This window comes from Barbatula barbatula (genome assembly GCF_947034865.1).
Source record: "Barbatula barbatula genome assembly, chromosome: 8".
Classification (NCBI taxonomy): domain Eukaryota; kingdom Metazoa; phylum Chordata; class Actinopteri; order Cypriniformes; family Nemacheilidae; genus Barbatula; species Barbatula barbatula.
The window spans coordinates 3,172,164-3,198,694 of record NC_136771.1 but is presented as its reverse complement, the minus strand read 5'-3'; the positions used below and the strand labels follow the sequence as shown (position 1 = coordinate 3,198,694).

Below are 26,531 nucleotides of genomic sequence, written 5' to 3'. Positions count from 1 at the left end.
GTTCTTGGAACCAAACTATTCATATTTAAATGACAGAATAAGTGTAAGTATAAAGGTAAAATGGTGTCAGCTGCCATGACACTTCAAGTCAGAGAAGTTCTTTGTTGTGAATTCTCAGTGGTAAGAGCATGGTGTTAACAACACCAAGGTCGTGGGTTCGATCCCAGGGGGATTACACATAGTACTTAGAAACAAATGTATAGTATAATATAATGTAAGTTGCTTTGGATTAAAGCGTCTGCCAAATACATAAATGTAAATGTAATGTAATGAATGCTGCTATGCGTTGCTGTCATTTCTGTTTCAATGGACTGGTCAATATTTTGCAAGATCAACACAGCAGTTGCCAAATTATCAAAGGTTGAATGTACACAACCGTTTACTGGAACTGAATAAGACGACTTTTAACCGTTCACATCATGAGTTGTTTATTAATCTTTTATTTACCTAACTGATGTTGAGTATAAATGTGCATGATGCAGCACAAACACGAACAGACACACAGTCCGTCAGGATGAATGTGCACCTGCTGTGGTCCACTATTGTTCTTCTCTCTTCACCTCTCCTCACATTATGTGACCCGCTGTGAGTATTCATAACACTATCAGCATCTAGATTGTAGATTGTATTTAAAAGAATGTGATTTTTATCCTCTCAGATTCGTTCTGTCGGCTCCTAACTTGCTGAGGGTGGATTCCTCGGAGAACGTGTTTGTGGAGGCTCAGGATTATAATGGAGGAGATTTGAGTGTGAACATCATTTTGAAAAGCTTCCCAGACAAAATCAAACATCTGTTGCACAAAACTGTGATCCTGACAAGGGAAAATAACTTCCAGGTCCTTACAGACATAAAGGTGACACATCTCTGTTCTGTGCACTTCTGCGAGCATGTAGGAATATAGTTAAAGATAGCGTATCCCCAGCAGTTTCTGACAATCTCATATTAATCTTGTGTGCCTATAGAGTAGTTGTCATAACTTCGAAGAGTATTTAGTTTTATCAAATCTATAAAAGAGAGATACAGATGTCCGATAATTTCCAGAAAACACGAGCTGCTAGAGGAGGGACAAGTCGAGAGAGTGGGATGGAACTACAGCACGAGCAAGCAACACATCATCACGTTAATCCCTTAATCGTGTTTTGTACATTATGCACGTACACGCCGATTGCCAACAAAACACAAACTTATGACTTAGTTTGACTTATCGCGCGCAGTTCATGTCCGTCATTTATTAGCACTGGGACCACGCCAGTTTCAAACGATCTCCAGGGTTACATTCACAGTTTATATAACATACATCACCGAAATGCTGTGAAAAAACAAACACAGTTAAACTTGACTTTCGCAAGAGTAATGAGCTGCAGCTCAGCACAGCCCATCTTGACGCAGCGCAAACAACGCTGATAGTAAGCGGGTCTTGCTCGTCGGTTGGCTCGTGGGCGAGCTCTTTGGCCTTCGCCTTGCTTTTGACCAATAAAAGGAATAGGATCCCTTTGACGACACAGGGATCCAGAATTAGAAAAAAATTTGCCGAAACAATTTGGAGTGCTCTGGGTGTGTATCAAGTACAGAAATACTACGTCATACGTTTTTAACAAGTTGACCATGTTAAGCATGAGAAGCCAGCACGTTTAACAGTGTAAAGAAGGCAGAATGCATGACATAGCCTGATACCTGATCTTTATAGTTTTGTCACAGCAGCAAAACAAGTTTTGTGAATGATGTTGAACTTTTCAAATGCTTTAGTTTTCATTCTTTGCCATTTTGGTTGTGTAGATTCCTGCCAACGAAATGTTATTCGAGAGAGATGCGGAGAAGCAGTTTGTGTATTTACAGGCTGAATTTCCTTCTAAATCCCTTGAGAAAGTGGTCATGGTGTCATTTCAGTCTGGATATATATTTGTACAGACAGACAAACCCATCTACACACCTGCTAGCACAGGTAACATCAGCATGACATCAGTTACAACAAGTTTTGATGATTTTTCATTTATTCTCCACAGCTGAAGTAAACTATATACAGTGGATAATGATGCATGACTCTCTCAATCCTGTTTGTAGTTCGGTACTGGGTTTTCTCTCTGACTCCAAACCTGCTTCCACACAGTCAGTCTGCAGTCTCAGTGGATATCATGGTACAAACTTCAATATGAGCTCACGGTTATTCTAGACACAAATACATCACATTTCATCAATATCTCATGAGACATTTCTTTAAAGAACCCACAAGGCATCACGGTTGCAACCGAAAAGGTTGCTCCAACGCAAGGGATGAAGTCTAGAATATATCGAATCTCTGAATTTGCCAGGTTTGCTCATATATATCCCATTCAGCCTTAAATGATCATTATTGTCTGTATAAGAAAGATTTAAATAGCCCATCACTGTACATAGTGGATGTGAAATCTGTTTTTGTTTAAACTCTATTCGTGGTCTGACGTTTGTTTTAATGTTATAAAATCTAACATGTTTATGTTTTAAGTCCTGGGATCTGGAAGGTGGTCACACGGTACGCAAACACCCCGCAGACGACATTCACTGCAGACTTCGAGGTCAAGGAATACAGTAAGATTATGTCAACAAAACCAGCGTGTTGTGCAATATGTATAACTCTGAAACCCAAAGTATGTGTTCATCTTTTTGGTTTTGTCTGTGTTTTGGTTTGTAGTGCTTCCAACTTTTGAAGTCAAATTAACCCCCGCCAAGTCGTTCTTCTATGTTGGTGATGATCGTCTAATAGTCGACATTACTGCAGAGTAAGAGGAACGACCCGTCCATTGCGAGTTTGGAGACAGTGAAATAAAATGGAATTTAAATGACAGAAAGTCCACCTTCAAGTTGTCTTGACGTTCCTGAGCTTTTATAACAGTAAAAGTTGAAAGGTGTACATGAGCCCCCACATCAATTGTTCCTACAATTCTTTAATTGTGGAAAAGCTCATTATTGACCTGTGGCCGTGAGAGATGGTAGAGATCGTAGAAATGCTAAGGAATTAAAGACTGTATGTGTTTTTAGGTATCTCTTTGGGAAGAAGGTTATGGGACAAGCGTTTGTGGTGTTTGGTGTGATGCATGGTGACAGTAAAACAAGTATAACTTCCTCTCTACAAAGAGTCTCGGTGAGCTTTACAGACAAGCATGAACAAACCTGATCTAGAACATCATTTTTTTTAAAAACCAGATACATCACATTATACACATACTGATAATGTTCTCTGTCTGATATATAAACAGATAGCTGAAGGAAAGGGCTCAGCAGATCTGACCAGGGACATGATCACTCAGACAGTTCCAGACATCACCCAGCTGGTCGGGAAATCAATCTTTGTTTCGGTCAGCGTTATAACAGACACCGGTGAGATCAACACACTTTGTTTATCTGTTGTTTATTATGTTTATGTGTATGTGTCTATGTACTGTTGACATAATGATGTGTGTGTGTTACAGGCAGTGAAATGGTGGAAGCACAAAAGAGAGGCATTCAGATTGTGACGTCACCGTACACCATCCACTTCAAGAGAACACCTCAATTCTTCAAACCTGGAATGCCCTTTGACGTCTCGGTGTGAATCTAGACTAAACAGATTGAACTCTGAAGACATTGATTATAAATCTGTCAATTTACTGGATGTTTAATTTGTTTCGTTATTTTTTTCTGTGCCTTCATAAAGGTTTACGTGACAAATCCTGACCAGACGCCCGCTAAAAGTGTGCAAGTGGAGGTCAATCCTGGAGGGGTCAGAGGTCAAACAAAAGCCAATGGCATTGCGAAGGTCACCGTCAATTCTCAGAGTGATTCTACATTACTGCAGATCACCGTAAGACCGGCCTCGTTGCTGATCTAGTTCAGGATATTCAATTGAAACTATTTGAACTGAATAGTTGGGCAACTGTTGCTAGTTATTTACAGTATATCTGTATATACAAGCACCCATACAATCCTTTTTACTACATTCATTTTTATATCTTTTCAGGCAAAGACCACAGATCCAGGATTGCAAGATGAACAGCAGGCAGTAAAGACGATGACAGCTCAAGCGTACGTTCCCAAAAGCAACTCCCAAAACTACCTGCACGTGGGCATTGATGCTGCGGCGCTCGAGATCAGTGATCAAATGAAAGTCAATCTGATTACAGGAAAAAGTCCAGGAGCCAAAGATCAAGATTACACGTACATGGTGAGAGAAATTTGCTGTATGGTACAATGGTAAAATGAAAACCGCCTGCACAGAACTTTTTATTCTTAAAGGGATAGTTCACCCAAAAATAAAAATTCTGTCATCACTTACTGTTGATGCCAGGTTGTTCCATACCAGTATACATGTCTTTGTTCTGCTAAAAACAAAGAAAATATTTTGAAGAATGTCAGTGACCGAACAGATCTCATAAACCATTGACTTCCATCGTATTTACTTTCCCTACTATGGCAGTAAATGGGGTATGTGATCTGTTTGGTTACTGACATTTTTCAAAATATGTTTATTTGTCTTTGAGAGAATTTTCATTTTGGGATAGTCTTTCCCTTTAAGGGGGATGCGTGGCAAGATAATGGAAGACAATGACCACTGCTACTGGTTTTGATCACACAATGTTTACAGATCAGTTAGTACTGCATTTGCAGGTCAGTACAGACACTGTAATATTAAACCTTTGCATGATTATAATCATAATAAATCCTGATTCCAACTCCATAAGAAAGTGAGAGTCCGAAGGCTTTAAAGTTCACGAGCTTACAATTACTTAATTCAATAGGTTGGCAAAACAAAGTAACGGCATAAACATGTCCAGTCAATAATCACATTCTGTCCTATATTTGTAAATATATTTACAGTAATTTTATAATGACCACGTCAAGACTGGAAAAATCATATTGTATTTGAATACCCAGGTGTCTTTTTATTCATGTTATTTTCAGATCATCAGTAAAGGACAGATTGTGAAGGTGGACAGGTATAAGAGTAGAGATCGAGGTTTAGTCACTTTCTCCCTACCTGTGACCAAAGAAATGGTGCCGTCTTTCCGCTTTGTGGCGTATTATCATGTGGGATCAGATGAGGTGGTGTCTGACTCCGTTTGGGTTGATGTGAAGGACACGTGCACTGGAACAGTAAGTCCATTTACAAAGCTTTTCAATAGCTAGATATCACGCATCAGCAGAAGTTCTTAACAACGTGAGATATTCATGTAGTTCAGACCTCTGGCATGAACAATAAAGTTATTGGTTTAAAGCGGCCCTAACTCAGACAGTTTCTGTATATCTCATGTTAATCTTGAGTACTTACGGAATAGTATATTTAGTTTGATCACATTTATAAAAGACAGATACAGCTATACGATTATTTTCGAAAACATGCGAGGCGTGTGGGGGGGAAGGGGGGCGGAACTAAAGCACATGTGCACACATTGCCAAGAAAACAGCTTCACTTACCGCCTGCGGTTCATGTCTAGAATCTTTAAGCGCTGGGACCGCCTCTCCGTCTATCAGTTACAAACAATCTCCAAATCCAGCGTTATATCCAACGTTCATATAACATTCATTGTCCAAATGCAGCGAACAAACAACACAGCTGAACTTTGCGGGCAAAGTGCTCTCTCTCTTTCCTGCACACAAGTGAAAGTGACTTGCACATACTCCTTCTCCCGCTCTCCATGGTTGATGCATGGGCGTGCATGCTTTTCCGGGAGAATTGTCCAATAAGGGACTAAGATTTTATCTTGTTGTCAACTTTCCGAAACCTGTACGAACACTGAAGGAGTGTATAGAGCACAGAAATACTACGTAATATGTTCGAACTCGTTTTTTGACAAGTTTACCATGTTAAGCATGAGAAGGCAACACGTTTAACAACTCATAAGTTAAATAAGTTTAAGAACTCATAATGCATGACACAAACCTTGCACCACCCCTTTAAGCTGACATGACATGACATCATATTCAACCCGTCTTTGTCTCTAATTCAACAGCTCAGTCTTGAGGTGGAAAACAAGTTCCGCATTTATCGTCCGGGTGATTATTTCAGCTTGCGGATAACCGGAGACCCCGGAGCTAAAGTTGGGCTGGTGATGGTTGAAAAGGCTGTGCATGTCCTCAACAAGCACAAACTCACACAGTCAAAGGTGACACATCTTCATCAAGCTAAATAAAGCAAACGCAAAAAACGTATTTACATTTGTCAGACGCTTTTATACAAAGTGCCTTACATTGCATGATACTATACAAGTATGTGCAATCCCCTGGGATCGCACCCTCAACATAAGCATTGCTAGCGCCATGCTCTTACCACTGTGCTACAGGAAATCTTTACCTTTGATAACTGGTTTGCTGTGTGTAGATCTGGGACGTGATTGAGAAACATGACACAGGTTGTACAGCGGGCAGTGGAAGAGACAGTATGGGGGTTTTCTATGACGCTGGTCTGATGTTTGAGTCCAGCACCGCTGGAGGAACCACCTCCAGAACAAGTACTTTTTCAGATAATAAAATTACTTGGATATTTATATAAACTACAGTATAATTCCTGTGTCTATAATTTTTTTCTAGTGAACGAGTGCCCTACTGCTTCAAAGAGAAGACGGAGATCAGACGGTGGGAACCATGCAAATCTAAAAGATCTCCTTTTTACTTTTTCAAAAGTTTAAACTGGTCCCCAAACCTTTCCTATTTTAAGTTTGGTAACCAATGATATCGTTTAACATTCAACAGTATCAGTCTCTTTTTATTATACAGAATTAGATTACACAGACCCTGATGAAATTGTGTCACGGACACTGTTTCCTGAGAGCTGGCTGTGGCAGGAGGTGACTGTTCCTCAATGCCAAGACGAAACCTGGTAAGTAGTAGACTGACCTGTAGAACAAAATCATTTTTCAGCTGTGTGTAAAAAAGATTATCTCCTCATTTTCTCAAATACCAGCATGCTATCAATAGACAGAGTCTTCCTGAAAGACTCCATCACAACCTGGCAAATCTTAGCCATCAGCTTGTCAAACATAAACGGTGAGTTGTAGGTATATATGTTCAACAGTACATTATGCGGTTATGTAACACTTTCGCTCCTGTTGTCTTTCCCAAAGGTATCTGTGTGGCAGATCCTCTGGAGATGGTGGTTTTTAAGACGTTTTTCATCGACCTCAAGATGCCGTATTCGGCCGTTCGCAACGAGCAGCTGGAAATCAAAGCCATCGTTCACAATTACACACCAGATAAAATAAAGGTAATTCTTTCTGCTGAACGTTTTATTTTTCAGTCGTTCTTACATCTGCCACTGTCTTCTTTACATCATATTAACATAATCTCTTTATTTTTTGATATTTCAGTTTAATGTATCCCTCAAAATATTACTGATATTTTGTTCAATCCAGAGATTTTGAAGAGATGTGCACGGTCTCATTTTCAAAAGGTTCGTGTGGAGTTTATGGAGACAGAACACATTTGCAGCGCTGCCAGTAAGAAGGGCAAATACAGAACAATGGTCGAGGTCCAACCCTTTTCTAGCAGATCCGTTCCATACGTGATCATTCCCATGGAGTTGGGTGAACATCTGATTGAGGTGAAGGCTTCTGTGTCTGATTCTGACTACACTGATGGAGCGAAGAAGACCCTGAATGTGGTGGTAAATCTGATGGATTATTCTTGGATGGATTCTCCCATTCTTGCAATTTGTTGATTGTATCATAATAAAGGAATTTGGAACTGAGGAACCAATTCTCGAATGCTGAAAATAGATGTCAGGTCGATAACAATATTTTTCTTTCAGTCTGAAGGCACCCGGAAAGTGTTGCAGAAAACTGTGGAGCTTAATCCAGCGATGCGGGGTGAGATTCAAGTTAAACCAAAGAAAATATACTTTGCTGTTAAACACCCAGAAAGCACACAATGTCTGAGATACATAAACTACCGGTCAAAGGTTTTTGGACACAGAAATAGTTCTTATTGTTAAAATGCTTAGATGCTTAAACTAAAACTCAGAAATTAGTTTTAAAATTTTATTGAAAATTAACAATGAAAAAACAAACGTTTTATTTACTTCATTTTTTTTAAAGGATGACTAAGACTGAATAAGGACGAAAGAACAGCCAATAAGAGCACAACATAGAAGTTAAAATAAATGTCCTTTATTATAATAAAATCGTCCTTCAACAGACTCATTCCAAGTTGTGTCTCTCTCTCACCTTTTTCATCCCATTTGAAGCAGGTGGAATACAACATGAAGTTATGAAGACTTCCGTTCCAGCTGACCTGTTTCCTGGCACGCCTGCCACAACTCTCATCTTCATAACCGGTAATGATGACATGAAGGGTCAGAAACTCCACAAAAGCGAGCTGAATGTAGAACCCATGTGCAGTTTATTAAATCCAACGTGTGCAAATACAAAACAAAGACTCGAGCAAGAGCAGACTTGACTATGAGCACAGACAAGCTTGACCACAAAACATTCACCAACAGCAGGTTGACACAAACGTCTCGGTTACGTATGTAACCTCTGTTCCCTGATGGAGGGAACAAGACGTTGTGTCGAAGCCGACAGATGGGGTTCGCCCTTGAGAACCAATCATTTCTGACTATTTTGAAAAGGCCAATGAAATTGGCGAATGAAATTTGCATGCCGGGCTCCGCCCCCGGATATCCGGGTATAAAAGGGGAGCCGGCGTGCTCATTCATTCACCTTTTGTGCTGAGGAGCCTGAGAGCATCTTGTGACTGCTGCAGCGGACGGCTATTGTCGTGGCAAGAAGGACTCGACGTTGTGTCGAAGCTGACAGATGGGGTTCCTATGGAAAACGCCACGGCAATAGCCGCGTCACAATCTCCAGCGAAGCGACGTTGACCGGCCTGGGCGAGCCACACGTGAGCGCTAGCGCGAAATTTGTAACCTTCCAGTGGGCAGGCAGGGGCTCCCAGAGCTTTTGGCAAAGATGAGTAGCCCCTGCCCTCTGCCAACTCAGACGGCCCCATTGGCGAGGGCCATCCAGTCGTAGGACCACTGGGTAAGCGCTGTTCCCTCAATGTGGACGTGCGCTACGGAGACCACTTACCACCCTAGGGGGGAATACAGTGGAGACACCAACATGGTCTCACCAAATAGGGGAGAACTCATGGGAGGTATGTGCGGAATGCCGCAAGGTGGATGTCCACCTGGGGAGGTCATGGGTTGCCACGCGGGGAACCATCTCATGACGACATCTCAGACGGAACCACCCTAGTGGGGGGTTACTACGTGTGGGGCACTAGGTCAGGTTAGAGCTATATGTAATAACTCAGCTTGATACCCGGCCATAGGCGGCAGGGCTGCTCCGCCGAGCCCGCCGCCCTGAGTGCTATTGATGGATGGACGGACTGCCTATTCTTCACCCTTGGGGAAAGAAGGGAGGCAGCCCATAGCGCACTGGTCCACCTAAGAAGGGGAATGGCGCTATGCGCAGGCGTACGCCCCACGAACGCTGGTCTCACCTGTTGGCAAGACTCGAGCTGCCGACTCCCCACGGAGGTTGCAAGCCTCTGCGAGGTATAGCGTAGCCCAACCCGCAAATCTACAGATGTCTGCCAGAGAGGCTTACTAAGCCGATGCCCACGAGGAGGTCACACCCCGAGCGGAGTGTACCGTCACTCAAATGGGCACGGGCTAGGATCGGCACGCCGTAGTGACGGCGTGTGCGACCCAGCGCTACAACTCTCCTCGGATACAGCACTCCCGTTGCTGACCTCCATAACAGACAAGAGCTGCTCAGGGCCTTGAAGCCCTCCGTGTGGTTCGAGTAGAGGCGCAATGCACTTACTGGACACCCCACGTACAGGTTGGGTCTTTCTCCCGGTGTGGGAGCGCCTGCAAGTTCACCACCTAGTCCCAAAGGGGGGCGGCGGAACTTTGGGCACGTAAGTTGGCCGGGGTCTCAGGATCACGTGAGAGTCACCGGGCCTGAATTTTGGCAATCGGTGGACACGGAATGCTTGCAGGTGCCTCACCCTCTGGATGGACTCGAGCCCCAGCAGGAGAGCCAACCCCCCTCGCAGAACGAGGAAGGGGCTCTCGGCAGGGCCCGAAAAAAGGGGACCCACAGGTCCACCTTAAGGTCCCAAGAGGGTACGGGGCGCGGACGAGGCCTTAGCCCCTCGCGCCCTAGAGGAACCTTATAATCAGGTCATGCCGCCCCAGAGGCTCACCAGCAACTGGTACGTGATAACCGCGACAGCGGGTACCCACGTTCCAATGTGGAAGGGGAGATTACTCCACAGCATCTCCTGCAATAGGACAGCAGGTTCCTGAGCGAGCAATTCCGCGGGTCTTCTCCTCGAGAAGAGCACCAGGACGAGAAGGGGCGCCACTTAAAGGCATCCAGCCTTGTGGGCATGGCCCTTGCCTGAGTGACAGTCTCCACCACTGAGGGGGGTAGGTCATCCAGGAACTCCTCGTCCCATCCAGGAGCCAGACCCAGAGGTCCGGCTCGAATGCCACAACGTGTCCATCCCCTGCGAGTAGGCCCTTCGCCAGGGGATTTGGCCAGGGGGAGTTGTCGTCAGGAGTATTAGCTCCGAGGACCAAGTGTAGTTGGGCCCGTAAGGCGCAACTAGCAGCACTTGATACTCCCTTCCCAGACCTTGCACAGGACCTGCGCAATGAAGCTCACTGGGGGGAAGCGTAGTTCCGCTTGTCCTGCGGCCAGCTGCGCGCTAGGGCCTCCGTGTCGAGGGGGGAGCCTCGACCAGGGAGTGCCCAGCGGCACTGGGGGGTGTTCAGGGAGGCAACAGGTCCACCTGTGCCCGCCCAAACCACACCCAAGCCGGCCGCAGTGGTGGAGTCGTCACTTCGCACGAGGTGTCAACTGACGAGAGAGCGCTTGGCTGTCTGGTTCAGGACACCCGGTGGGAGTGTGACCTGCAGGGGCCTTGCCACCTGCTGTCTCCACCAGGGGTGGAGTCGTCACTTCCCACGAGGCGTCAACTGACGAGAGAGCGCTTGGCTGTCTGGTTCAGGACACCCGGTGGTCATGTGACCTGCAGGGGCTTTGCCACCTGCTGTCTCCACTGGAGGCTGCGCGCTAGGGCCTCCGTGTCGAGGGGGTCCTCGTCCAAGGAATGCCCAGCGGTACTGGGTGGTGTTCAGGGAGGCGACAGGTCCCCCTGTGCCCGCCCAAACCACACCCAGGCCAGCCCGCAGGGGTGGAGTCATCACTTCCCACGGGGTGTCAACTGACGAGAGAGCGCTTGGCTGTCTGGTTCAGGACACCCGGTGGGCATGTGACCTGCAGGGGCTTTGCCACCTGCTGTCTCCACGGGAGGAGGCGTTTTGGGCGAGTTGCGATGACTGCAGCGAGCGAGTGCCACCCTGAGGTTTAGTACGCTACGCCGGTCGTGCTGTCCGGGCCAGTATGCTGGCTCTGCACGAGAGGCCGGAGCCTCATCAGTGCAAGCAGGACAGCTAGCAACTTGAAGGCAGTGATCTGCCAACGCAGGCGGGGGCCCGTCCAGCGACCCGACACTGCGCGCCCATTGCACACCGCACCCCGTAGGGAGGCGTCTGTCGTTCCACGACCGGCCTCAAGACCTGCTCGGGGTTAGGATGCGACGGCAGCAGGCGTAATAACGATACGCCTACTGCCAGTGCGCCACGCTCTGCAGGGAACTCATCTCTGTAGTCAGTGCTGTCGCGGTCCCATGTGCGTCAACCCGAGGGGGACAGGCCACCCCCGAGGACACCATGCCCAGGAGCCTCTGAAACTGATTTCAGGGGACCGCTGGCTGCTGCCTGAAAGTTCAAGCAGCTCAACACTGACTGTGCGTGCTCGTGAGCGAGCACGCCGTCATGGAGACAGTGTTGAGATTTCTCTACCAGGAAAAGGGGGAGCTCCGCGCCAGGGAGAGCTGCTCTCTTTTTCCCGGCTGACCCGTTACTGACATGCCAGCCCCTCGACAGTGCCGAGGGAAACTGTACATGAGAGTATGCGGTCAGTTGTCATGAACCACTCCTGGCGTCTGACAGACACCAGGACGCGCTTCTGCGCCTCCCGAACGGCACCCTTGCAAGGTGCTGCTCAAGGTATGCAGCGACCCCTGGTTTTGGGGATGATGAAGTGCGGCTGTCGAAGCCACAGGACATCTCGGCCGAGGGGACGGTTCGATCGCCTTCGCCAGAGGGGTGGCAGCCCCGGCCTGGAGCACAGGAACATCCCTGCCTCTGCTGAGGTAAGAGGATGCCTGAAGTCCGGCGGAGGTCTGGCGAGCTGGATCGAATGCCGAGACGGACCACACTCCCAGCCACCGGGATGGTTTGAAATGCTAACCAAGCACCCAGAGACCTCACAGGGGGGGCTGCGATCTACTTCATCAACCCGCGGGGGTTGGTTCAATGACTAGCAGTGCTGTTCCCCCCGGGGCCTGCCAGGCGATGGCGCAGCTCGACGCACCGTCGAAGCGAGAGTGCTGAGGGCTGCTTTATACTCGTCATTGCGTGCCGCCACGACGCAACGTCGAGTTGCCGAACACCATCTTTCAGAGGGTGAGAGCGGCTGCAAGTGGGACCCAGAGAGAGACCTCTCCTTGTGAGAAGGCGGGCACTAGGCCCCCGAAGGGGCCCAGAAGGTGTTTGGGACGCGGCAGGGACCGCCCCAGTCCGACCATCCAGCAACCCAGGCTGGGTTGGGCCCGATGGTTCAATCTCTCTAGGTGGTCCTTCTCTCGACGTCTTCCTCCGGGGGGCCACCTGCGGGGGCACCAGAACCGGAGTCGACGCTGGAGAAGGCCAGGGCTGCTGGGGGCAGACCACGTGCGAGACCTCGACGGCCGAAAGGCGGCCGGGTCACAGCAGGCCGGTCTGTTTCTACACTGTCAAAAGGCTGCTGGAGCAGTCCTTGACAGCGCCACCAATCAGCCGACCTTGCGAGAGGGGAGTCGGGAAAGTGGCCTTTCTCGACATCGCCCCCATGCGCAAGATTGGGTCCGAGGCATCTTTCCGGGCCAATGATGTGGACATCGTCCGACCCAGCCTGCGCTGCCACCGTGGTCTCCGGAGGGCCAGTCGGCGGCGGCACTACTTGGGTCGGTCTTACCCCGTGGGCTCTCTTTAGCGCCCTGGCCTGCAGGAAGGCCATGGTGTAAGAGTGGAGGCAGCTTGGTCCACGGCACTGCCAGCCTCAACACCAGAGATGTCGAGACCTTACATGCCCTGGACGGTGAGTCTAGGTCAAGCCCCCCAGGTGGCCGCCGTCTGCGGATACCCGCGACTGCATGCTCCACCCAGGGTGCATTGACATAGTCCCTAGCTGCCTCCCCGCCCCGAGGGAAGAGAGGGCGATAGAGTCAGCTAGACGGAAGCGCCGAAAGGGACGCTCCAGGTCTTACTGAACTCCTTATGCAGCTCGGTAAAACTTGGCACTTGAGCCGGGCACGGCTTGGAGTCGCGCCCGGGCCCAATGTGCGAAGTACCCAGCCGCGAGCACCAGGGCTGCGGCGTACTGCAAACCGGCGCTCGCGGCGGTCCGAGCGAGCATGGCTGACATCTTGACGTCTGATCTCACCTGTGCTCGACCTCCCGAGGGAGGGAGCTTCAGGGAATCGCCAGAGTCTGATGTCAGCAGGTCGCGCTCCGATGTTGCAAGAGACACCTCATCTCCACGGCTCGTGTCCGAGCACATGGCTGAGGAATAAGATGGCTTAGGACCATCCTTGGGGAACTGCTAAACAAACGAGACGGGGCGCGAGCGGTCCGCGAGCCGCAGCTGACGGATTAACGCTCACGATAATCCCCACATCACCCTCGCTGCTCGCCGCCGCTGACGGCAGGGCCGTAGCCGCTGCGGTCACAGAACGGGAAGCAAACGAGGTGGTGGCTTGCTCTTGACAGAACAACGATACGCCTACTGCCAGTGCGCCACGCTCTGCAGGGAACTCATCTCTGTAGTCAGTGCTGTCGCGGTCCCATGTGCGTCAACCCGAGGGGGACAGGCCACCCCCGAGGACACCATGCCCAGGAGCCTCTGAAACTGATTTCAGGGGACCGCTGGCTGCTGCCTGAAAGTTCAAGCAGCTCAACACTGACTGTGCGTGCTCGTGAGCGAGCACGCCGTCATGGAGACAGTGTTGAGATTTCTCTACCAGGAAAAGGGGGAGCTCCGCGCCAGGGAGAGCTGCTCTCTTTTTCCCGGCTGACCCGTTACTGACATGCCAGCCCCTCGACAGTGCCGAGGGAAACTGTACATGAGAGTATGCGGTCAGTTGTCATGAACCACTCCTGGCGTCTGACAGACACCAGGACGCGCTTCTGCGCCTCCCGAACGGCACCCTTGCAAGGTGCTGCTCAAGGTATGCAGCGACCCCTGGTTTTGGGGATGATGAAGTGCGGCTGTCGAAGCCACAGGACATCTCGGCCGAGGGGACGGTTCGATCGCCTTCGCCAGAGGGGTGGCAGCCCCGGCCTGGAGCACAGGAACATCCCTGCCTCTGCTGAGGTAAGAGGATGCCTGAAGTCCGGCGGAGGTCTGGCGAGCTGGATCGAATGCCGAGACGGACCACACTCCCAGCCACCGGGATGGTTTGAAATGCTAACCAAGCACCCAGAGACCTCACAGGGGGGGCTGCGATCTACTTCATCAACCCGCGGGGGTTGGTTCAATGACTAGCAGTGCTGTTCCCCCCGGGGCCTGCCAGGCGATGGCGCAGCTCGACGCACCGTCGAAGCGAGAGTGCTGAGGGCTGCTTTATACTCGTCATTGCGTGCCGCCACGACGCAACGTCGAGTTGCCGAACACCATCTTTCAGAGGGTGAGAGCGGCTGCAAGTGGGACCCAGAGAGAGACCTCTCCTTGTGAGAAGGCGGGCACTAGGCCCCCGAAGGGGCCCAGAAGGTGTTTGGGACGCGGCAGGGACCGCCCCAGTCCGACCATCCAGCAACCCAGGCTGGGTTGGGCCCGATGGTTCAATCTCTCTAGGTGGTCCTTCTCTCGACGTCTTCCTCCGGGGGGCCACCTGCGGGGGCACCAGAACCGGAGTCGACGCTGGAGAAGGCCAGGGCTGCTGGGGGCAGACCACGTGCGAGACCTCGACGGCCGAAAGGCGGCCGGGTCACAGCAGGCCGGTCTGTTTCTACACTGTCAAAAGGCTGCTGGAGCAGTCCTTGACAGCGCCACCAATCAGCCGACCTTGCGAGAGGGGAGTCGGGAAAGTGGCCTTTCTCGACATCGCCCCCATGCGCAAGATTGGGTCCGAGGCATCTTTCCGGGCCAATGATGTGGACATCGTCCGACCCAGCCTGCGCTGCCACCGTGGTCTCCGGAGGGCCAGTCGGCGGCGGCACTACTTGGGTCGGTCTTACCCCGTGGGCTCTCTTTAGCGCCCTGGCCTGCAGGAAGGCCATGGTGTAAGAGTGGAGGCAGCTTGGTCCACGGCACTGCCAGCCTCAACACCAGAGATGTCGAGACCTTACATGCCCTGGACGGTGAGTCTAGGTCAAGCCCCCCAGGTGGCCGCCGTCTGCGGATACCCGCGACTGCATGCTCCACCCAGGGTGCATTGACATAGTCCCTAGCTGCCTCCCCGCCCCGAGGGAAGAGAGGGCGATAGAGTCAGCTAGACGGAAGCGCCGAAAGGGACGCTCCAGGTCTTACTGAACTCCTTATGCAGCTCGGTAAAACTTGGCACTTGAGCCGGGCACGGCTTGGAGTCGCGCCCGGGCCCAATGTGCGAAGTACCCAGCCGCGAGCACCAGGGCTGCGGCGTACTGCAAACCGGCGCTCGCGGCGGTCCGAGCGAGCATGGCTGACATCTTGACGTCTGATCTCACCTGTGCTCGACCTCCCGAGGGAGGGAGCTTCAGGGAATCGCCAGAGTCTGATGTCAGCAGGTCGCGCTCCGATGTTGCAAGAGACACCTCATCTCCACGGCTCGTGTCCGAGCACATGGCTGAGGAATAAGATGGCTTAGGACCATCCTTGGGGAACTGCTAAACAAACGAGACGGGGCGCGAGCGGTCCGCGAGCCGCAGCTGACGGATTAACGCTCACGATAATCCCCACATCACCCTCGCTGCTCGCCGCCGCTGACGGCAGGGCCGTAGCCGCTGCGGTCACAGAACGGGAAGCAAACGAGGTGGTGGCTTGCTCTTGACAGAACATAGCCACCGTGACGCAACGTCTGAATATCCATCCGCCCGCAGTGACGCAACGTCTGCCTAGACATCCGCACGCAGTGACGCAACGTCTGAATAGCCATCCGCGCGCAGTGACGCAACGTCTGACCAGCCATCCGAGCGCAGTGACGCAACGTCTGAATAGCCATCCGCGCGCAGTGCGGGCAGGACGAATCCACGAGGCTGCCACAGTGGTCGGACCCCCGAACACTTGCGGCAACCACCGTGTCCGTCCCCGTCCTCGATGAGTGTACTGCACCCAAGAGATCAGCAGGCAATGCCACGCTGAGGAAGAAAGAAACCGGCAATTCGAAGAATGTCATCAGATGCGAAGGCTCCGAAGAACAAAAGGTGAATGAATGAGCACGCGGGCTCCCATTTTATACCCGGATATCCGGGGGCGGAGCCCGGCATGCAAATTTCATTCACCAATTTCATTGGCCTTTTCAAAATAGTCAGAGATGATTACGTCTCAAGGGCGAACCCCATCTGTCGGCTTCGACACAACGTCGAGAGACCGACAGAAAGGGAACATGAGGGTTTACATCCAACAAATACAACTAGTTTGAGCACATGATGATGAGACACAGCTAATGAACAGGAGCCAATGAACAAACTTAACGGATAAGCACAAGACAAAGAAACCAATGAGAACATGACTTCCAGACGAAAGGGAATCGTAGGCCCTGATCCAATGGCCCACTTCATGTGGACTTGTGGTCTCGTGGACTTAAATTGTGCGTGCTCGCCAAGTGCGTAGGGCGCGAGTGCGTAGTGTGTCCCATGTCTTTTAAGCGCTCAGAAGTCTGCTCGTGAGCTAATTTGTTTCCCAAGACCTAGCCAGGAATTCTTGCGAACGCCCAATCACAGAACGGATGGGCGGAGTGTCGTGGATTTCAGACATATACGTAAACATGACGGATACACTTTTTATATATATGTTTTGATAAAATTCTAAATTAATCAATTAATTCGTTTCTTATTCACATAATTGCTTATTAATTTTCTATTAAACCAGCTATTCGAGAATAAAATCGTTTAATGCAGTGCATTTTCTTACTTGAAGGAATTGCTCACTTTCAACATACATTTTCATGATCATTTACTCACCCCTGTTGTCATCCAAGATGTTTATGTATTTTGTTCTTTAGTTGAAAATAAATTAAGGTTTTTGATGAAAACATTTCAGTATTATTCTCCATGTAGTGGACTCCAATGGACTCCAATGTCCTTTTCAATGTAATTACGTATTATGTCAAGTCGTGAGTGCGCTTTGATGAATAGAACAATGAAAGCATTTGTGTTTATAAAGCATATACATTTTATTGAAATTTACCGATCGTTTTGCTAGATCAGACCCTTATTCATCGTCTGGTATTGTTTAATGCCCTTTGAATCTGCACTTAAACTGTACCTTCAACCGTTTGGAGTCCATTTAAGTCCACTATATGGAGAATAATCCTGCAATGTTTTCATCAAAAACCTTCATTTCTTTTCGACTAAAGAACAAATTACATAAACATCTTCTATGACAACAGGGATGTTATCCTGAAAATCTATGTTGAAAGTGAAAAATTCCTTTACGGTTATAAGCCATGTTTTGTTGTAGATTTATCTCTAGTTGTATCTGGGCTCGGTAAAGCTGAACAACACAGCTTCTGTATTATAGAGAAATATTAAATTACAACATATGTGGACATTAGGATCACATAATGCACATATGTGTAGTGTATACAAATAAATAAATATTCATAAGCTGTTGCATTTACGACATGCCACATTAATGCATTACAAACATAATATCAATTGCAAAATACTCGGGTGGCATATCAACATTTGAAATACGGAACTATAAAAACCGATAGCTCCTGTCCCAGATAACAACAATGGGGTTTGGTCAACTTCACCGGGTGCTGCGCAGACTGATCAGTGTACGACAACAAATTACTGAGAGAGTGATTAGAATGCACCACTTGCTCTTTCCGGCGTGATGACCACAAGTCTGACCCAAAATGCACTCCCATGTACCCTTGTGAATTCGTGCCTAGTGACCTATATGTCTGCACTTCCTGACGTCACCAAGTGTGGACTCGGAGGAGGTCCTCAAGACCAGAGTGCGCCATTTGGGACAAGGCCATATCAGGAACACACAAGGGCAAGGAAGAAACATGGCTACATTGAATTACCATATAAAAGTCATAACCAAAAACACACCTTAGTCTTCAGATTTCGTATTTGCTGATGTATGATTGTGGTGTGAGTGTGAGTACAACCTTTATGCCAAATAGCACCTGTGCATTCCTCAGTCTTCACCATAAACTTTGAAATACGTTTTAATCTTTTCATCCCATTCAGGTCCGGAGACGAAAGAGCAAAACTTCAATCTGGAAGTGCAGCTGTTTGTTGAAGGAAGAAGCACACCAGTCCGATGGCGTTTCCATAAAAACAACATGCACGTTACATTCTCGGACAAGGCGAGAAGACTTTCCGACATCAGTGGCAGCACAATCGCTCCACAGTTTGTTCAGGATAAAAGAATGATAAGAAAATAGTCCATGAACCAAATATAAATATCTGACCGATGAATATTTAGAAACAAAAAAACGTAAAGATCATTTTTTATTTCAAAACTGGTGAAATGTCCAGGAATTAAGCATTTCATAAGTCATGCATAATTTATAGTTGACATCATTAGTGTTGTTTTGATCAAGGTTATAATTAGGGGTTATACTGCTTTTATTACTGTACAAAATAATTGATGTGATTATTCTGATGACAAATGAAATATGTGTGTGTCACTCAACAGTTCGATCTCAATAAGAACTTCAACGTAACAGCTGTAGGAGCTGGAACAGCCACTCTCTCAGTGAGTAAACATGAGACGGTATACAGGTGATTCTCACAAAGTCTTGGCTTCAAGATGTCGAATGTAATTTTCTTAAAAACACGCAGATCAACACATTTCCCTTTAATTCATTAAAAGCTATTTATAAAATGTTTAAAAGCATTCATTTCTAAATTTATACTGACAGTTTAACACAATTGTAAACCTTAAGCTCTCCCTTTCTGTAGGCACTGCTAGGCACTTACGACATTTGCACCAGCAGATATCCATAGCTCTTTGTCTTGTAGAAACTAGTGGCTGTGGTTGTGTCGCATCTTAAAATATAAAATATAGCCATTTAGCCATTTAATAAAGCCCCCTAATAAAGGTACTGGCAGATGTGTTTCTTCACATAAAATCCAACTTTATATCTAAATATATTTGTGTGTGTTTAAAAACATCCAAGGACACTTCATGTACGATTTCTGGATTTTTGTTATACATGAATATTTTTTTCATTTGAGAACATCCAGTTGAACATCCAGTTGTTTTTCAGAATGTTTTAATTTTACTGTTTAAATTACAACATGTTATCCACACGCGTTACAGTAAACGTGTGTGTTACAGTAATGAGAATTTCAGCAGAAAAAGCAATAACATACACAAACAATTTATTACTATGTTAACGTTACGCCTTTTGTTCAATTCTGATCTTTTTTTGTGTTAGCTAATAATATGTTTCATAATTCAAATCTTTACTGCCATGATGTTTCAGGGGTTTTGTGAGAATGACCAATACAGTACGACCATCACATTCATGAACCATGTTCACTGTATACAGTACTTGTGTGACGCCAGTGTTACCTGTTTCTGTTTTCAGGTGCTCACTATGTACAACGCCAATCCTACTGAGGTGGTTAATACCTGTAACCAGTTTGATCTAAATGTTAAAATTGACCGAGATCGTGAGGGTAGGTTTGACAGAGTCTTGCTTCGGTGTTAAATGAAAACCCTGAAATGAAAAACGTTGTACTATTTATCTCAAAACGTCCTTTTTGTTCAGTGAGTTATCAAGGGGCTGAGGAAAGTTACACATTTACTATAGACGTTTCGTAAGTAAACAATATAATCAATTATTTAACATTTAGTCATGTATAGATGTACATGCGATTCATTTATTTATTTTTTACAGCTACAAAAGTGAAACAAGAGACGCCACCTTGAGCATTCTGGATGTGGGTTTACTGACAGGGTTTAAAGTGGATGAAAGGGATCTCGCAGAGGTATACTGTTATGAAGAACTGAAGCTTATTTCTCTTATTTCTTATTTCAACCTAAACTTCAAGAAAAATCTGAGATACTTTGGGTGAACATAGAAATACATGATGTTAGATTCTGTCATGTACTGACTTTTCACCAATGATATTTCCACAGTTGGCCACGGGCAAAGACAGAGTCATCCAGAAATTTGAGGTGGACAACGAGCTCTCAGAGAAAGGGTCCCTCCTCCTCTACGTCGATAAGGTATTTCACCTGACCGTATCAGACGATCCACAGACTTCATGTTTTCATGCTTTATACCAGGATCCCAAAATACCGTCAGATTGACGTCAGATGTAATAAAGTGATGTTTCTGAATGACGTGATCGTCTGCCTCGATAGGTTTCTCATACAGAAAGAGAAAGAATCGTCTTCAGAATGCACAAGGTCGGTAAAGTGGGTTTGCTTCAACCTGCTGCAGTCACCGTCTATGAATATTATTCACCAGGTGAGATATTAACACACACACAGTTCTCTAGATGTTCTCTTGAGTTAACTCTTGTGTTTTCTCAGATGCACGGTGCACAAAGTTCTATCACCCTGATAAGAAAGATGGCGCTCTGCGCAAATTAAGTCATGAAGATGTGTATCAGTGTGCTGAAGGTACTATAAAAATGTCAAATTTTAAAGGATAAAATATTTTTATTGGTGTGTGTGTGTGCGCATATAACCCTTGCTTTATAAACATCTGATTACACAGACAACTGCGGTTTTCAGAATAAAAACACGGTCGATCCAGCTCAACGTTTGGACCGGGCTTGTCATTCTGACATAGATTATGGTAAACGTATTCATTCATGTGTGTTCTTTGCATTTCAGCTGTTGTGCAGGTTCGGTCTGAACCTGAAATATGTTTTACCGGTCTGGTGTAAATAATGATGTACATATTTCACAGTTTATAAAGTCACAGTGGAGGGGATGAATCTGGGGACACACGCAGACGTCTATAATATGAGGGTGAATGATGCCCTGAGAGAAGGTATGGTTTATTCATCCTGTGCCCATCAATGCATATAGAAATTAACCCTGTTACAGCGTGATAAAGTTGAGCTGTCCTTCAGGAAGTGATAATGAAGTGGCGTTGAAGGTGAGAACCTTCCTGGCCCATCCCAACTGCAGAAAATCTTTGGGACTCTTACATGGCATGTCGTACCTCATCATGGGTAAATCCCCAAGGTAGGTGTGCAGTTCTGTTTTTGCAACAACCACAAAAAAAAGAAGTTTGTCACTGTAACTGAACACAAGTCAGACCCTAAAGCATCACAATTGGCCAAGATCTTTTTTGTGAACTAATATTTTTTTACTATTGAAGAATTGCATAAATGTAATATTATTGCATTATAATAATATATTTGGTCCATTAAATCTATATACTATTTGAATGCAATACAGTATTTTTCCTATTACGTTTCTAGCAAGATAACTGAATTAATGTTGAGTCAGTGTTGAGAATAACCAATGTGTCATCAACATTAAATAACTGCGGTCAGGACTAAAATATGACTTTTATCAGAGGCATTAAGCCTTTGTGAATCACATCCATTATTGACGTATGTCTTCACATTGCAAGTGCCACAAAAGTCACCAATTCCCAAAAAATAGACATTACAATTTGAAACCATACATTTTTCAAGTGTGTCTTTCAGAGGCTTAACTGTTAGCAGATAGAGCTTTGGGTTTTAACAATGTACTAAATGTTTAAATGGAGACACAGTAGATGGTTGTTAAATACTCAACTCAAACAAATTGTACTTTAAATGTACTTGCATACTTTAAGAAATGAAATGAGCTGGCAGATATGTGTTTAATGTAGTCCAGGATACTGGGAGAGTCATCCTCGCTTTCTCTGTTGTTTGTAGCAGGAGCATGAATACTATCAATTACATTCTGGATGAACAGACGTGGATCGAGTACTGGCCCACACTGGAGGAGAGCCAAACCTCAGAACACAAGGAGAGATACTTGGACATCAAGGCTCTCGCCAGAAGGCTCCTTGCAGAAGGATGTGCTGTATAATTAATAAGTGTTTACTTCTGTAGACAGACTATCTGTTTGTCTGTAGAGTTCAAGACTCTAAATAAAGATGTTCAAGATCAAATAAAACAAATTTGCGTCCAAAAGTCTGTGATTACAGTGAATTCAAAATGAATTTGAGAGGCTTTAACCTGGAAATAAAGTGCTTGGTGTATAAAATCAATACAATCAATGAGAAGGTTCTACAAGTTTCCGAGAACATTCGGTTTAAGGTTGTCGCATACACGGTTATTAAGTGACATGAAGACACAGATCTGTTTTCTTAATCCGCAGAAAACACAGCAGGATTCACATTCATATCATCTGAAGTATTGCAATAGTTACCCTTTAAAGAGCTCAAAAACAACATAAGTTGTAAACAGTAGTATCTCTACTTGAATTGAACTCAAATCATCTTTCTCTTCCTCTTTCCTGAAGTAACGCATCACTTCAGCCAACATGAATGAATGGCTGGCAAAACTACATGCGCCACATAATTTGTAGTACTGTGTTCAGTTTAGTTGAAATACCTGAATCAGTTTACATCATGAATAGGTTTGCATTGGTGCTAATTAGAGATGCACGGATATATTTTTTACAATAACCAGTATTAGTCTCTGGCACCATCGACGGCCGATGATTACGCCCGAATTTGTGTTCCATGTATAGAAAAAGTTCACCAGTTTGATGTTCAATATTAATTGTCATTATATGGGTAAAACTTCACATTAAGGTTCCCTTCATAAAGCATTTACAAATGATTTTTATTCATTGTTTATTTGACTTGAAAGCAGGTTCATTATTATCTTGATGTTGTAAAAGACTGTAGGGTGTTATATTGCTTTGTCTCATGTCACTTTTCTAAACTGATCCCCTATTCCTTGAGGTGCTCTCCAGAATGCCTTAAGATCATGATGCTCATTCAACGCCATTTGTTCTTGCTTACCAAGATAAATTCATCACACTTTTGATCACGTTTTAACAATAAATGCGCAAAGGTAGTCGTAAACGTCTTTGTTTACGATGTTTTATTAATGATTCAACTACTTCCATGAACCACTGCTTTATAATGCACTTGTAAATGACTTATTAATCATTAATGAACACATTTACAAATGTTTTATATCAAGGGAACCTTAATGTAAAGTGTTACCACTATATGAATAAATAACATTCATTTAAAGAGGTCAACTTGTACACTACTTGTATGCATACTAAACTAACCACGAGACTGCAATACCCCCAAACGACACGCTGCTTGTTCGACCAATTTTTATTCCAGTGAAATTAATTCTGCTGTCAGATGTCGTAGATGTCTGTAAGATGTTTTTGATTAAGATGTGTGTACAACTGCCCTTTATAAGATCTTTAGCAGACATCTTACAGACGTACTGTACCTGTGCTATCTGGCTGCCTCTTTTTCTCTTCTCACATCTGCTAAATGACTAAATGCAATGTAAATGCAATAAATGCTGTATGATAATATCATGAATTAAACAAGATAATAATTTCACGTCCATCATAGTCTTTATTAACAATCGTATCCCTATTTTAGCACAACAGCAGAAGAATACAGAGAAAAAATTTGTTTTGCACATACAAACATATAATTACATATAGTTCTTATATTTCCATCTTGCCATACATTTGAAAAATTTATTTAATACTGGTTGAATATTGCATCCAAATATTCAAAGATGATCAATATCTGTATGACTACATTACTGAACACGATACTTCAGAACCCAAAAGAGAAATACTGGTTTTTGGGCCAAAGGAGAATCCAGTTCCCAGGATTTTCACCTCGACGCCACCTGCACCAATAGATGCACCCGTATCCACTCCGAGCCCCACCTTCACACCGACCGGACCAGCATTTGCAGATGCGCTGCCGACTTCAGCACGAGCCATGGCGCTGAGTCCAATCACGCTAGCTGCAGCGCAGGCCACAGCGTTTGGACCTTTAGCTTCTGCTGCTAACACGCTGAGTTCAGCACAAGCTCGACCCACTCCCACTTCTGCAAAGACTTTAGTTTTGGGGAGTCTCTTCCCTGTTTTGTTTTCAAAACCTGACTGCTCTGTTCCACTTCGAGCATATTTGCTCTCCTTATTTGTGCTTCCTGGTCTGTCGTACGTATCGATTATGTTTATGGTATCCAACAAATCAACAGATGTCGTCATTTTGATCTCCCAGGTTTCTTTCTCAGATAGATTCGTATTGAGCTCGCTTGTAACACTGAAGTCTACTGGGTGTATTCCATAGGGATTTTGTGTAAACTGGAAATAAGACAAATACGATTGAATGTAGTGCTGTGAAAAACCAGGATCTAAAGAGATGCAAACATTTGAAGAAGAAGCCGAATTTTCAACACATCAATAATAATAATATGCGTTTAAATTAAGTTAAATTATCTATCAAATCTACTGAATGTGGCACACGGAACGAAGAAGATTCAGATTTGAAGTTTATTGCCGTGTCACGTTTCCTGATTCAAGATCTTCTGAAATTTAATGTGATATTTCACCTTCATAATATGTTATGCTTGCTTCCTTATTTAGAATGAAATATTTTAAGCAGAAGCACAAAAACAAAAATGCTACATTTTCGTAATAATTCTATAGATTAAAATGAAGAGCACTTACCTGTATTGCTAATCACTATACGTGTTCATTAGACACAAGCTTGAAAATCTACAAAATTGATTTTGGTCGGACGGCATGTGGACTTGTGTCAAGCGGTTTCATTTTAGGCCTTTTATACAGGTCCGGTGGTGATGGGATGGGGAAACATAACATCACATTTGATAACGCTACCCTTAAAGCAGATACCAGGCAATTTTATTTGATCGGTTAGATCATAAAAGCTGCGAGTAAGAACTACAAAGTTCACAAATCTATTGTCTGAGAAATACACTGACAGGAAAATGCAGAGGCTCAAAAATCTTCATTTGACACTTGAGATAAACACACTATTGACTTGTTTGTATTGTTGTTTCCAAGCAACAGACAAAGCAGACGAAAAATGCAAATGAAATTCACATCCACCTTGTTTTACGAATAAACTGGAGCTTTTGTTTTAATTGTGAAACTGAAAGCGTGTAGGGGAGACTGGGGACGGTTGCAACACCTTTGGTGTTTCATTCAGTTTCTCAGAGACTGTTTTTAGTAGAAGGACAACATTTTAATATGTTAAACTGTTATGGAAATTTTCCAGTCTAGCTTCTTGATGTGTCTGTCCATATGTTTTTACGAAGTGTTTATCTATGTTTTCTTTTCTATTGTTATGTTTTTCTCTATACGCGTCATGCCACTCTGCCTTTGCCCTCGAGCAGAGGCCAAGATGTTCTGTTTGGAATAACGGGCATCACTTCTCGTAAACCAGCTCGGGATTCTTGCTAGGGGGCAAAGGGAGGGGGTGTCACGTGGAAATAATATATAAGCCCTGTAAGCGAGAAGGAGTGGGCCTTCTCTCTGCACTTTGCTTGTGATGCAGACTGAACGTCAATAAAATATAAAATACCTTGCAAGGTAACTCATGCTCTCTGTGTGATGCATTTGTCTAAAGTGTTTAAAACTCACCTTGATTAAGGAATAAGAAAATTCCACAACAAAACCCACATCTGTCAGCTACCAACCACTGCTGTAACATGCATATGTATGATAAGATACGCACAATTTATATTTGACCAGACAGAGTCAAATGTTGCAACTGACCCCATAACAGTGGACAGTTGCAACATTAATTAAAATGTAATAAAACATATTCTATAACATAATTTTCAATTTCTTTACTTTATTTGTAAACCAACGGAGCCTGTTTGTTATAGAATTTGGACTGGCAAAATACTTTAAAAAAAAACCAAGATACTGAAAATGTAACCTATTTAAATACTTGGGCGCACTTCTCTTTACTGAACTGTGCTGTTTGTTTGTTTGTTTGTGTGTGTGAACAGTTAAATTGATTGTAAAGACTAAATTGGAAAAAACTAAATAAGAATTATATTTTGCTACTATGACACGTTTTACATCCGCGTTATCACAAGGGACAGTTGCCTACACTGGCATTCATGAAAGAAATTACTATTGTAGCTGACTACACAATAGCTTTGACACTTGCTAGCAATGCCTTTTAGAAGCTAAGAAAATGCTGATTTCAATTTTATGAACGTATAGTGGTTGACACAAACAGTTTAGACATTAAGAGACAAAATCCGAGCGTTGAAAAGGTCTAGGAGGAATGGTCACACATTTCTGTT

General features: G+C 45.4%; 1 protein-coding gene and 1 long non-coding RNA gene across 5 annotated transcripts; one reads left to right on the top strand and one right to left on the bottom strand.

Annotated features, from left to right (window-relative positions):
* The first annotated feature begins 497 nt into the window (after positions 1 to 497).
* On the top strand, positions 498 to 23,792 carry LOC306898121 (complement C3-like). Of its 4 annotated transcripts, none has more exons than XM_079463378.1 (34): positions 498 to 585; positions 659 to 854; positions 1,778 to 1,943; positions 2,063 to 2,136; positions 2,222 to 2,310; positions 2,484 to 2,566; positions 2,670 to 2,757; positions 3,017 to 3,119; positions 3,235 to 3,355; positions 3,448 to 3,563; positions 3,672 to 3,818; positions 3,975 to 4,178; positions 4,916 to 5,107; positions 5,965 to 6,117; positions 6,333 to 6,462; positions 6,542 to 6,586; positions 6,728 to 6,830; positions 6,915 to 6,997; positions 7,075 to 7,214; positions 7,401 to 7,613; positions 7,758 to 7,815; positions 8,196 to 8,282; positions 18,474 to 18,592; positions 18,925 to 18,984; positions 19,823 to 19,913; positions 20,006 to 20,054; positions 20,135 to 20,225; positions 20,377 to 20,466; positions 20,605 to 20,710; positions 20,776 to 20,865; positions 20,963 to 21,043; positions 21,158 to 21,241; positions 21,324 to 21,438; positions 22,122 to 23,792. In XM_079463378.1, the coding sequence occupies exons 1-34, from the start codon at positions 515 to 517 to the stop codon at positions 22,276 to 22,278; spliced, it is 3,795 nt and encodes a 1,264-aa protein (XP_079319504.1). In that variant the 5' UTR covers positions 498 to 514; the 3' UTR covers positions 22,279 to 23,792. The 4 variants fall into 4 exon arrangements, with proteins under 4 accessions (XP_079319504.1, XP_079319503.1, XP_079319506.1 ...); XM_079463377.1 differs by having other exon boundaries at positions 8,193 to 8,282; XM_079463380.1 differs by having other exon boundaries at positions 22,125 to 23,781.
* Positions 23,781 to 25,087, bottom strand: LOC306898122. The gene is made up of 2 exons (XR_013787084.1): positions 24,919 to 25,087; positions 23,781 to 24,552 (listed from the first exon to the last, which is right to left on the bottom strand). It is a non-coding gene; the product is annotated as an uncharacterized lncRNA (long non-coding RNA).
* Between the last annotated feature and the right edge of the window lie 1,444 nt (positions 25,088 to 26,531).

Coding starts and splice junctions, on each gene's coding strand:
- LOC306898121 (XM_079463377.1), top strand. CDS start 515: ATGAATGTGCACCTGCTGTGGTCCACTATTGTTCTTCTCTCTTCACCT. Junction 3,564..3,671: donor GAATGCCCTTTGACGTCTCG/GTGTGAATCTAG, acceptor GCCTTCATAAAG/GTTTACGTGACAAATCCTGA. Junction 8,283..18,473: donor AACTCTCATCTTCATAACCG/GTAATGATGACA, acceptor CATCCCATTCAG/GTCCGGAGACGAAAGAGCAA.